Genomic DNA, 13,095 nt, shown 5'->3' with positions numbered 1-13,095 from the left:
TGTTGTTGTTGATTTTTGTTTCGTAAATTAAAGTTTAAAAACAATAACAGCCGAGATGCACACAGTTATACTACATTTGCTGTACTCTGCATTGACATGAATGGTAACTTTAGATTAATATATTTCTACAGAAAACAGCTCTCAGGAATGCACTATTGCTTGCACAGTTAATGTCTTCTATTTAGTTCTTGGTGAGTTATTTTGGAGCACTAGCATAAACATTTAACATGTTTCAAGTGCTTTATCACCCAAGGTCTTGTCTATGAAGGGAAGTGAGCAGAAAACAGAAGTGATGTTGGGACTTCACAAGGCGTTGACTACTCCAGTTCTGTGTCCCTGTGCCTTTTAGCAAAGAACTAGGACAAGCTCATTTGTAAGGGAAGTCATCAAATTACATTCTTTTCTACTGTAAATTTCCATCCTATCTGAGTCTGACCCAAGTTCCTTCTGTAGCTTAGCCTGTCTCATTAACCAGCAAAGGAACCACTTTCTCAATATTGTGGTGACTCCAGGGAAGGGATTACACCCACTGGCTGGCTTGGAAAGCTACAGTCACACCCCAGTCTCTCCAGTGCCTCTTTGATCGGAAGGCCAGGGGAGAAATGGGCTCTGACACATCTAGCTGTGCCATGCACTGATTTAAAACCTTCCACAGGCTCAGTTCTACAACAGAATTTTAATAACCCAGTTCAAAGTGGGTTCAAATCCTCATTTTAGCCAGTTCTGACAACATTAACAGCAGTACCTGGAAGCATAGTATTAAATTACAAAATGTTGGAGATAATTCTCTTACCCCCTTGCTGTGCCTGTCAGCTTTATTCTGCCACATAACTCAAAGGGCAGGCAGCCATAACAATCATTTACATTTCACTGGGAAGAAGGAGCAGCTTCAGGATACTCTCAGCTCCATTTCTGTTGTAGATGAGAGCGCACCTCCAGAAGACATTGAGAAGGTAGCAAATTACGTTCTGCAGATAAACCTTCCTCTGACTCCACGAGAGCTCATGGGCATGCTTGGCAAAATCAGGATCGTTATGAAACCCTGTGAGAAGTACAAACTGAATGCAAGCAAGAGAAACAAAAAACAGGAGGAAGCTCAGATGCTGCTGTTGGAGGCACAAGAAGCTGAGTGAGTGGGGTATTCTTGTACTGATGTGCTGACTCCAGCCTGGGGGGCACTGTGCGTGGTAGCACCGCTCCATGCCCCATGCAGTATCCTAACACTGGAGGGAAAGCTCAGATGACAGCAAACAATTGCAATTTCCACAGGGCCTCTGCAGCAGGAACAAGCCATGACTGCTCAGGCTGCGGGAGTCAACGTGCTGCAAGGAGGCAGCTCCGGCCACCTCCTGGCTCCTCTGACTGCTAGGTCAAGGAAGCCAAGGCAGCTACGGACTTCCATGGTGAACTTAATGGACCATTTACATCTGGTTCACTGGGAGTTTTAAAATTAGGAGAGAGAAAATACGTTCACCCATAAGTGAGCTTTCCTTACTAGCAGTGCAACACCAGGCAGCCCACAGTACCCAGCCTCCCCTTTAATACAGCAACTCATGTGCTCTCAGCACAAGGTCCCTCACTGAGGTTTCACTTCGCGAACTTACAAACCACAATTTCAATGATTGTTGTTGGGCTAAGGGGAACATTCCTGTATGTGAGCATGGGTGCATATGAAATACATTCTTGCTTTGCTCTCCACACCACAATGCTACATATGCTTCTATTTTTCCATTCTAGCAAAGAAGCTCAAGCTCTTCTGCCAGTGGATGAAATTAATAATAAACTGAAAAATGTTATGAAGTCACAACGACACTCCAAAACCACCTTCATAAAGTTAAATGAAGAGATACAAGGCATCAGAAAACAAATCTTACAGGTATCTCACTGTAAATCTTTTCATTTATTTACTACATACATCTTCATACCACTTCATCTTGAAGTTTCCTTAATGTAAACTCAAATAAATAAAACTAGAATGTGGTGCAGATATGACACCAACTCCATAAAGTTTAAGGGTCTCCTTTTCTTAGTCAGTTGGCATTAATATCCTTTATTACTGCACTCTGCAAGCTGGATGGACGTTGTGTAAGAAACTACAGCCTTCAATTGCTCTGTTTTAGGCTGAGAACCAAATGAACAAGACATTCGACAAACTGAATGATTTGTCAGCAAAAGAGTCTGAGATGGAAGATGAAATTGCCACATTGCAGGCAAAACTGCTGATGAACAAGAATCAAGCTACAAAGGCCAGAGCACGAGCAGAAGCAGCACACAAGCAAGCCCAGAATATTGATAATGTAAGCCCTTCTGCTATGTATTATAGTAAAAAATATTCCGTCCATGTTTGATAGTATTTTTGATTTGGAAGTGCAATTGTGTTGCCCTGCTCTCCTCAAAGCATTTTCCTTATGCCATGCAGTGTAAAATGCCACAGGTTAAGAATAATTTCTATTTTATTTTAAGGCTTCTGCAAATAACACTTCTTTTTGCTTGAATGAAAGAATACATACACATTTCTCTGGCTACTCCGTAACATTTTTTCTTGTGCTGTGTATAAGACTCATAGTTACCATGGGCACCAATAAACACAACAGAATAAATCACAAAACCAGATAGTAAAATATATGAGTGATAGAAGCAGCCCGGCCATTCATCCCATGCCATTCTCTTTCAGAGAAAAATGCTGTGGGAGTTACTTGGAGTGTTTGGTTGGCCAGGTGGTTAAGTAGCTCCAAATTTTGAGAATGCATTAAGCAGCTAGAAATCTGCTAAAATTGCAAGAACCAGGCACCAACAGTAAAGCCTGGAGAATGACCAAGCTTCCTGATTGTAAGAAACACAGCAGAAACCTAAACTGCAGCCTTGACAGCATGGAATCAGCATGGAATGGAGTTAGCTGGTAAATATTACTACAGCTAAAAATGTTAAAAAAAAAACAACAAAAAACCAAAATAATGCTACAGGTAATGTATTAAATTTGAATTCAGACTCATAGAAAAACTGAAAATTCCAGAAAAGCCCTATTGAAAGAAATAAAAACAGCAGATGCTTTAAAAATCTTAAGCTATACTTTCTTTATATCCTCACCCTCCCTTGACACTTAACATTATTCCACTCGCAGTTTAATTGATTTTCATCAGGTTTTGGAAAGCATTGCTCAAATATACTCAAGGATATTTTTTTAAGATTTAAGAGAATGAGAGATTTAAAATTTTGTTCAAGGAAGATAATCAAAAAAGATAAGAAAATCTCCTTTGGTACAGTACATTAATTATGAGATGCTCTTAAACTAAGCAATGATTTTTTGTTACAGGAACTTGCTGACACTAGGAGAAAGTACACCATTCTTCAAGAAAAGCTAAGAGCCCAAGGACCTCCAAAAGTAGCACTAGAAAAAGTGAAGCAGCTGAAAGAAGAAGCAGAAAAACTGGCTGAAGAGACTGAAAAAAAAATTAAACGAATAACAGGTGGTGTTCTCACTTCCATCGTAAGCAGTGAAAGAGTCATGAAGTAAACTTGAAGTCCTTACCCACAGATTCTAGCAGACTCAGTTCACCTGAAATCAGGTTTAAAACAATTAAACTGATGAAATTCTCTGCTTGAAGATACCCAAGCAGTTTAAAAGCAGTTAGATTGATTTGGCTTATGTACTTTTTCTGACATAAATTAGTTGCTATATGTAGACTTTAAGAAGTGTCCACACAGAGATTTGCAGTGGTTTTATTCAGACAGTTTAAAAGCAGGAATAGGGCAAAATCTGCATAAAACTTGGCTGCAGATTTAGCTGGGAGCTTTGATTTATACACTTGCTTTGGGTGTTTGGACCTTAAATCTTTCCTTTGCACTCTGTCTTTTCTTGCATTACCCAAGTGATGTCTTGTGGTATAGAGAGCTGTGGGGTAGCTCTTTTTTAACAGTCCATACGTGTTCCCCTTCAGACATTATCTCTGGGCAATGGCAAAACAAGCCAGGTACAAATACTGACTTGCTCAAACATGCAGAGAAACATTTGTGCCCCAAAGAAGGCAGCGGGGCTTGAATACACACCTCGACCATGCCAGTCCATGCTCTGGTGTCGTCGCCCACGTGCACTGCACGGAGATTGAAGCTGATGTGCCCTGGACCTGCAGGGCTGTGGCTGGGAGGCAGAGGGGTGATGGGTAGCAGAGACTGTGGCAGCTGCAGCATCGCTCCTCGCACAGCCTCCACACACACTTCTTGCACAATGTCCAAAAATACAGTGTAACATCAGCAAAGCACAGGTAGAAACTCTTATCCCTGGAGAAAATTCTTTGGGACAGGACCCTGAGAAATACCTTGAGCAAATACCTTGAGCAGAAGCGTTAAGAGCACCCCAGTCACTCCAAATGCCCAGTGCATTGGAAACAGTCAGTGGGTAATGTGGTTTTGACCTATAACCAGTATGTTTACACTGGTCTAGCTTCACAGGGACCAGTGGAAACATTCCTGTAAATGAGAGAGACGTAAGCCCATTACATTTGAATTGTCTAGGCTTTACACACGTCAGTGGGCACAGTGTTCCTCTGAGTGCTTCCCTTTAAGTCAACTCCTTTAAAAGCTTCACATCCTGTCACATCCTAGCTGATGGACAAAAGCACATGCTGAGAAATTAATTTCTTTAAGGCTGCCATGTTTCTGTTGCAGATCAGCAGCCAGACTTGTCCCTCCAGTTGCATATGTAACATTCCCCATTTGAAATGAGCTTATTGCCTCTAAAACTCCTGGGGGAAGATACACTGTTAATCCCTGGATCTTACTTACATAACAAATATGAGCATCATTGCATGTCTTTGCTCTTCCAGATTTGGAGAAGAAGCTTCAGGACCTGAATCAAACCAAACAAGACAAGGCAGAGCAACTGAGACAACTAGAAGAACAAGTGATAGCCATTAAAAATGAAATCACAGAGCAGGAAAGCAAGTATGCAACATGCAAAAGTTAGGATATGGACAGACCATCAGGTACAGTGCATTTAATTCTTATACCTACTCCCTCCTGAATTTCCCGCCACTGAGGGCTGTGTCTGTAAATCCATCTGAAGGTGCATATAGCATTTTGGCATAGGCAATAATGTAACTTTCTCTTGGTTTTGTTTTTTTGTTTTTGGATTGGTTTGGGTTGGATTTTTTTTTTGTCCAGTTGAGTTTATATGGAAATAGGAAATACTGTTCAATAAACCAGCTAATAAACTAATTGGGGTGCAGTCTTTGAGGAAGCTCTAAAATACTCCTGCCCACAGCCAAGGTGTTCCCCTTGTAGGGGGCTGGGAATGCAAAAGGAGGATTGTTGATTGCTCAGAGAACTACAGGTAACTGCCTCAGAGGCTCCCAACACCCTGTGGCTTTTGCTGAATCCTACAATAACCTGCGGCTGTGCCACAGCCCCACATGGGGCTGCACAGACCTGGATGGGGCGATGCAGATGAAGGGCCATGGGCTTTGGTACCCATCCCTGCTGAAAGGAGCAGCATCCCCAGGGTACCATCACTCCTCCATCCCTGTCTTTTCACTGGGGCAGAGTAGAGAGGGTCACCAGGGATCCTTGACCATGTGAAGGTCCCCTGCACAGCGCTGGGCCATTAGATGTGGGTGACAGAACCAATTCCCCAGTGCCCACTGGATGGCAGTGCACAGATGCTTATTGCCGAAAACAACTCCTATATCATTGTTAAAGTTGTTGTTAAGGATCATTTGTCAATGCTTCTCCTGCAATACCTTTTTTTTAATGCATATGAGATTTTTCGCATTTTTCTTTATTAATGCAACCAGCAACTGGAGAATAAATCCAGCTTTTAGGTTTAAGCAGTGAGCCTACAGAGCCACAAATGTTGAAAAACAGTTTATCCAGCTTTTATCCCACATGCAAAACTTCATGGAAGTCAGGGTTCACACAACAGTTTCTTGTAACCATAAAGAACACAGAGCTTGACCCAAATTGTCATTTAGAATGCTTTTCCATTTAATGTGAAGAAGAAGACTGGGGCTAAGCAAATGCTACAGAACAGCTAGGATTTGAAAAAGACTGAAAGGAACTAAGCCTCAGTTTCAAGATCCCACCCATATTCCTGCAGGACACTAAGCAGACTAGCAGTGGCTTTTCTTCGGTTAAAACCAGTCGTGTCATTCCTGTCTGGACCATCCCACAGCAAATATCCTTCATAGACTTTATTTAGCTGGCACAAGAAGCCCAGCGCTGCTGCAGGGTGCTCAGATGCAGAACCAGACCACATCTGTAGCGCAGAGTATCTGTAAAGCACAGAATGCTCTGCAGGAGCACAGGGCTCTTTACCAGGAGGACCCGTAAATGCTAAGAGTCTTCACACCAGCAGCATGTGTAACCAATGTTGTAAACCAATCCCTGTCTAAGAGCAAGCATTGTTTTGATCCAACTGAGATAAACCCTCCACGGTTATCACTCTGTGTTTACAAGAGCCAAAGTAGCATTCCTGTGCAGTGGGGGACTTGGGTGGGAATTGCTGGCATGGATGAGAATTCAGAGCTATTCCTCTAACTCAAACCAGCTGTGCTCCAGGGCAATGTACAACATACACTACCCAAATAATACCTTCTATTGCAAAAATTATGGACTCAAATTATAACTCTGATATAATCTAACAGAGACACCTGAATACAGTCTTGTGAGCAATTTCTGGTTTAGTTTTTTTTCTGAATTTCAGCGCTTACTTAAAAAAATTATCTGCGAGGCACAAAGCTTCATTAGGAGTTACTAGGCTACAGTCAAATGAGTGTATTTAGGTTGTCTTTGCCACAATTAAATCGAGCATCTCTGGCTTACTTGGAGCACACACTCTCCAAGCTGCTCACTTGCAGGTCTCCAGATAATGAAGGATTTTCTGCAGGCTTTAATGCAGCCCTGCTGCACTGCACCTGAAACAGGTAAACTGAAGCACCTAGAAAGAAATTCCCAATTGCATATAAATCAAAATTATTTCATTCATGGATTTAAAAACTTGAATTCACAGTTAGAAAGTTGACAGAGGCCTTCCTCCTAAAATCCACTGTTGGCTGTGAGATTTGCCATATGGCTTTTGACAGGCCACAGGGATAAGAAATCTGTAAACACAAGGCAGCCGTGGCCTGGAGGGAAGATGTATCCACATGGGGAAAACAGAAATCACTGGAAGAAAAGCGGAAACAGGAAGAAGAAAGTCAGCATGGAGTCTGACCTCCTCTGCCTTCCTCCAAGCATGCTCAGACACACAAAGCGAGAAGACGTGACAAGACCAGCAGCTACAGGACACCAAACCCATCCTGTGACAGCTTCTGCGGTTTACAACTGTACAGCATTCCCCATTGGAAGTGGTGCAAAAAAACTTTTGAAATGTTTTCCCGAAGTTAATTTCTGGGGAAATGTTGTATCTGGACCAAAATTACTTATTTTTAGCTCCCTCTTACCCTCTTTCTTATGGGTGGAAGTGGCTCCAGAAAACTATTTCTTGGGAAAAAAAGACTGAAATCACTATCTTGCTGTTGAGCATTTTCACTTCAATGACATTAATCAAAATGCAAACAACACTTAACCAAATCCACATATAATTAAAGATACAATAATTAAAAATTATCTCATCAGCTCTATTTGATAGGCATTCAGCCTCTGCAGCGTTACAATAAAATGGGTGATCAAGTGGGTCCCATTGAGGTCAAATTCTGAAATTTAGTTCTTTGAGAAGACTTCTAACCCAGCACAAAGACAGACACCCCACGGTGACCATGGTTATAGGTGACAGTGGCTCTCCCAGTTCACGGCTCTAGCTTGATCCCTGATGCCACGCAGCAGGGTGACCCCAAGGCTGGAACACAGCACATTGTCGTGCCATCCATGACAAGGTAGGAAGAAGCCTAACCACAGCAGCAAGGAGCTCTGGAGGTAAGTTTAGTCCTTTTTAGGTTTAGGCGAGGGTAGAACTTCCACAAGGCTACGAAACAGGGAGAAAGAATAAAAACAAACAAACAAACAAACACAAACAACAAAAAAGGAGGTTAAAACTTTATTAAAAATTGAAAAAATATAGGACAGAAAAAAAAAAAACAGTGGCAATGAAACATTCTGTCCTCGCACAGTCATATATGGAGCGATGCTGCTGCCCATCTGCCATAAAACCAAGAAGTTTCTAACCACATCAGAGTGAAGAATTTTCTGTTAGTGGGACAAAAATGTTTGTTGTACTGAAGTTTAAAAACAAAGCTGTGCTGTGATATACATGACAGGATTGTGAAACTGAACTAGTTTTGTGAATCTAGGAGACTGTGTTGCAAAAGAGGTCCTGTATTGCAATTCCTGCCCTGTCAGCTTAAAATGGTTTAATTTCCTGGATATCTTTAATGAAACAGCCCCAAGAGTTCTTCAGTCGGGAGTCCTCAGTTATGTTTCAGACTTGGTGTTTAACCTCTAGGGCAAGTCACTTGGTATCTCTCTGTTTCTGCTTATCCATCTGTAAAATGAGAACGAATGTATTTACCTACATTGGCAGGGTTTGCTGGGACAGCAGACTGTGATGTGTTTCCACTTTGGCACTGCAAATAGTGAGGGTAAAGTGTTCTTGAGGGACACCGGTACCTGGTAAAGATTTACAAAAGTTTACACGTTACACGTGCACAAGCAAGTCTTGGATGTGTAAACCCTGGCATCTGTCCCAGCCTGCACCCAGCATGGCTGTGCTCTTCAAATGCATCCATCCTTTGTACCAGCTCCTCAGTGTTTATTTACAAGTAAATCTTTCCCCGGGGTGCCAAGGTGACTTTGCCGCCAGCTGATAAAGCTCCCATGTCCCCCAGCAGAGCCCAGGGAACCCAAGAGAGAGGCAGCTCCAGCACAGCTGCCCAGAGCCCCTGGGAAAGCAGCAGCACCACATGCTCCCAGATAACAAGGAGCATCTTGGCGGTGCCCACCCCAGGCTCGATGGGGCTCTCTGCCCACGCCAGGGCCGGATCCAGCCCCGTGGGGCAGTGTGGCCACCACTCCCAGCAACAGCATTCCTGAGATGTGTGTGTTTGCACCGCAGCACCAGGGGACTTGGGGCTGTCGAGCATCACACATGATAGCTGCCAACCCCTTGGGCCATCACTGGTATTTTGGCCTTGCTGTATGGGTACACTCCATTCATCCACAGAATCATAGAATGGTTTAGGTTGGAAGGGACCCAGCTCCAGAGCCCTGCCACGGGCAGGGACACCTCCCACTGGATCACATTGCTCAAAGCCTCACGCAATCTTACCCTGAACACCTCCAGGGATGGGGCATCCACGAGTTCTCTAGGCAACCTGTGCCAGTGCCTCTCCACCCTCACAATAAAAGATTTATTCCTAATATCTAACCTAAATCTCCTCTCTTCTGGCTTAAAACCTTTCCTACCCCAGCTTTCCTACAGCCCCCTCTTTAAATACTGGAAGGATGCTGTCAGGTGTCCCTGGAGAATTTTTTTCTCCTAGGTGAGAAGAGAGTCCATCTGTGCATAGAATCATAGAATAACCAGGTTGGAAGAGACCCACCGGATCATTGAGTCCAACCGTTCCTATCAAACACTAGACCATGTCCCTTAGCACCTCGTCCACCCGTGCCTTAAACACCTCCAGGGAAGGTGACTCAACCACCTCCCTGGGCAGCCTGTTCCAGTGCCCAATGACCCTTTCTGTAAAGAATTTTTTCCTAATGTCCATCCTAAACCTCCCCTGGCAGAGCTTGAGGCCATTCCCTCTTGTCCTGTCCCCTGTCACTTGGGAGAAGAGGCCAGCACCCTCCTCTCCACAACCTCCTTTCAGGTAGTTGTAGAGAGCAATGAGGTCTCCCCTCAGCCTCCTCTTCTCCAGGCTAAACAACCCCAGCTCTCTCAGCCGTTCCTCATAAGGCCTGTTCTCCAGCCCCTTCACCAGCTTCGTTGCTCTTCTCTGGACTCGCTCCATCCATCCATCCATCCACCCGTCCATCCACCCGTCCATCCACCCGTCCATCCACCCGTCCATCCATCCGTCCGTCCATCCATCCGTCCATCCATCCATCCGTCCATCCATCCATCCATCCATCCATCCATCTGTCCGTCCATCCGTCCGTCCATCCATCTGTCCGTCCATCCATCCATCCATCTGTCCATCCATCCATCCGTCCGTCCGTCCATCCATCCATGCGTGCATCCGTCCCTCCATCCGTCTGTCCGTCCGTCCGTCCGTCCCAGGTTCCCAGCCCCCGCAGCCCCCCGGCCGCAGGCGGGACCGGCTCGGACGCTCGCTCCCGGCCCCTCGGTGCTCCCGTTCCCCTCCCCGACGGCCGCGGGGCTGGGGCGGGAGGGGCGGCCCCGCGGGGGCGGGGGGCGCCTGCGTGGAGCAGCCGGAGCCGCGGGTTTCGGCGGCGGCGCGGAGGGGAGCCCCGAAGCGTCCCGTGCTGCCGCTCGCCATGGGCCGCCTCCCGCTCGCCCTGCGCTGCTGCCTCCTCGGTAACCGCCGCCCCGCTCCTGCTCCCGCTCCCGCCGCCGGGGCAGCGCCGGGGGGAGCCCCGCGGGGCGCCCCAGCTGCCCGCGCTCTCCTCTCACCCCTCTCTTTCTCTCCGCGGCCGCGCAGCGCTCTGCTCCGCGGCGGCTCAGGAGCCCGAGTACAGCTACGGCTGCGCCGAGGGGAGCTGCTACCCCGCCACCGGAGACCTGCTCATCGGCCGCGCCGCTCGCCTCTCCGCCTCCTCCACCTGCGGCCTCCGCCAGCCCGAGCCCTACTGCATCGTCAGCCACCTCCAGGTGAGCGCCCCGGGGCAGCCCGAGCCCTCCCGCATCATCGGGCATCTCCAGGTGAGCGCCCCGGGGGCAGCCCGAGCCCCGCTGCAGCGGCAGCCGCCTCCAGGTGAGCGCCCCGACGTGGGGACAGCACCCCCGGCTCAGCCCGAGCCCTCCTACATCATCGGGCGCCTCCAGGTGAGCGCCCCGACGGGTGGCACTGTCCCGGGACACCCCGCCTGGCTGGGAATGACATCCCGGGGTGAGGAGGCGGCGGGGATGGGATGGGATGGGATGGGGGTGCGGGCAGGGTCTCCCGTGCGGCAGCCTCATGTCCCTGTGCGAGACCCCCCGGCCCGTCGGAGCATCCCAAGTGCAGGGATGCCATCAGCTCCCGACCCCCCGTTTTCCTTAGCGAAGTGAATAAGGAGGAATGTGCTCCGGTTAGTGCTTGATTTTGAGACTTTTACCATCTAGACGGTTTCCCGATGGAGAGTGTCTGTAGGACCTGGGTAGGGATAACAAACCCAAAGGTCGTTACTGTTTGAAACAGAAGCAGTTCCCAGCCTTAAAATCTCTGAGGCAGAAGGGGTAGTGGAAAAGAATAAAATATCACTTATAAGTGGAACTCTGTTGAACTGAAAGTAAGGGGATAATCTGTGGCTGAGTTTACTGTGGAGACAATAGGGACGGATTCTGCTTCTTGGAAGTAAAACCACGGGAAGCAGGAGGAGCCCTGCCTAAGGGGCTGGAGCCTTGGACTCCTTGTGCCTTGAAGTTACCAAGTCTTTCCCCCCTGCCTTTAATTTTGCTGGTCTGTCTGCTAGAGTTAATACTTGATTTAACACAGGAGTTACCTTTGCTGGAACGTTTTTGGAATATGTCTGGATTGACGTTAGTGAAATTAACATCTCTGGTAGAACATCTCTGTTGTGTTTTCTCGTCAAGAAAAATGCTGAGTTGCCAATAGTAAAAAAGCATCATTTTAGATGTTCACGTGTGCCCTTCAGACGTTCACTCGCAGTCCCAGTCCAGCATTTGGGGTGTCCCTAGTTGCTTCTGAACTGTAAAATGGTATTGAAGAAATCCTGGGAAGGTGCTAAGTATCCTCTTAGTAACATGAGTCTTGGCTATGCTGAGCACTTTAAAACTTTGAGCCTTCTAGGATTCAGTTTTGGTGGGAGAAGGACCAAGTCATAGAATGAAGCACGGGCTGTGGTGCTGGGGCTGGGAAGAGGGAATGTCTTTCCCAGACTCCCCCTACTCTTGCCATGTTCTCCGCTGGAGGATTCTCCAGGGGCTTGCAGGGCGAAGTGCCGGGCTTGGGAGGAGCCACTGAAGCTGAAATTGGTGAAAGCTTGAGTGGCGCAAACCTGCCAGCTCTCACATTCTTGGCTGATAAAGCGTTGCATTTGTCTCCATAAACCTGCTAGAGGAATGATGCCGTGTAGCTTTTGACAGTGATGTGTTGTGGGTGTGCTGGGGCTCCCTGCCTGCAGTGCAACGAGCTTCTCTCCCTCCTCTGCCCCCTCCAGTCTGCCAAACAGCCAGTTGGCTTGGGTAGGAACCCTCCGTTTTGGTTTGGTTCTCGCTGTACCTTCCAAAATTGAAAAGTGGTGGATTTAGGCACCAAAGCAATGCAAAACTAGCATTGTTCGTAGTAATAGTCACAATGGATTTTTGTCTTGATAAAGAAGCATCCGACTTTCCCAAGCAGCACGTGCCAGTCAGACTTGCAGCCAGCTATTTTTTTATGGACACACCTTGTCGTGTGTGGAAACTGGGTTTATGTGCATAGCTTTGGGTTGCAATCCAAGGTGAAGATGTTAGGTTAAGTAGGAGCTTGACAAGCTGGATTTAGAGTAATGTTAACCCCATGCTGCAAGGGCTTGGTCACTAAATCACTGAGGCTTGCTGGAGGTATCTTTAAATACAGAGAACTTAACATCTTCAAGCTAGCTCCCAAAAGCCAGTGTTATTTTATACAAACTGTTGAAGATGCAGTTTTGCATGAGTACATTTGTACAGAAGCAACTCAGCAATTTTCTGTAGACGCTGGCTTGGGTTCCAACTTCTGCTGGAGAATACATGTGCTGGGAGAGATTTCTTGAAACTGCAATTTCGATAGAAAACGTACTTCTAAAAATAAAGCGTATGGAATTCCTGGCATGTTTGCGATTTCACAATTTGCATTTATTCATAACGGTAAATACACTTATCATTTCAACAAAAAAGGACCTTTGATGACTCCTGCAGGCAAAATGAGTGGAATGTGATACGGATGGAAAATGTTCTTATCTGCAGGAAACAACTATTGCCCCATGGATAAAATCAGTAATGCTGATTATTTTGTTGTT

At 46.4% G+C, this 13,095-nt stretch overlaps 2 protein-coding genes and 1 long non-coding RNA gene across 3 annotated transcripts in view; 2 read left to right on the top strand and 1 right to left on the bottom strand.

Annotated features, from left to right (window-relative positions):
* Positions 1-5,667, top strand: part of LAMB4 (laminin subunit beta 4) — a 41,745-nt gene extending 36,078 nt beyond the window's left edge. Inside the window, exons 29-33 of the mRNA XM_069883129.1 lie at positions 922-1,129; positions 1,738-1,876; positions 2,121-2,297; positions 3,314-3,467; positions 4,824-5,667. Coding sequence (XP_069739230.1) covers positions 922-1,129; positions 1,738-1,876; positions 2,121-2,297; positions 3,314-3,467; positions 4,824-4,963 — 818 coding nt within the window. The 3' untranslated portion in view covers positions 4,964-5,667. The remainder of the gene's footprint in view (positions 1-921; positions 1,130-1,737; positions 1,877-2,120; positions 2,298-3,313; positions 3,468-4,823) is intronic.
* Positions 5,668-7,847: 2,180 nt separating this feature from the next.
* LOC138735129 (uncharacterized) lies at positions 7,848-10,660 on the bottom strand. Its single transcript, XR_011339685.1, has 3 exons — positions 10,565-10,660; positions 8,505-8,598; positions 7,848-7,957 (listed from the first exon to the last, which is right to left on the bottom strand). It is a non-coding gene; the product is annotated as an uncharacterized lncRNA (long non-coding RNA).
* LAMB1 (laminin subunit beta 1) overlaps positions 10,407-13,095 on the top strand; it is a 44,430-nt gene continuing 41,741 nt past the window's right edge. The window contains exons 1-2 of the mRNA XM_069882839.1: positions 10,407-10,468; positions 10,593-10,762. Coding sequence (XP_069738940.1) covers positions 10,429-10,468; positions 10,593-10,762 — 210 coding nt within the window. The 5' untranslated portion in view covers positions 10,407-10,428. The remainder of the gene's footprint in view (positions 10,469-10,592; positions 10,763-13,095) is intronic.

The sequence above is a fragment of the Phaenicophaeus curvirostris genome, chromosome 1, assembly GCF_032191515.1.
Source record: "Phaenicophaeus curvirostris isolate KB17595 chromosome 1, BPBGC_Pcur_1.0, whole genome shotgun sequence".
NCBI classification, from domain to species: Eukaryota; Metazoa; Chordata; class Aves; order Cuculiformes; family Cuculidae; genus Phaenicophaeus; species Phaenicophaeus curvirostris.
This window is presented reverse-complemented; position numbering and strand designations above follow the sequence as displayed.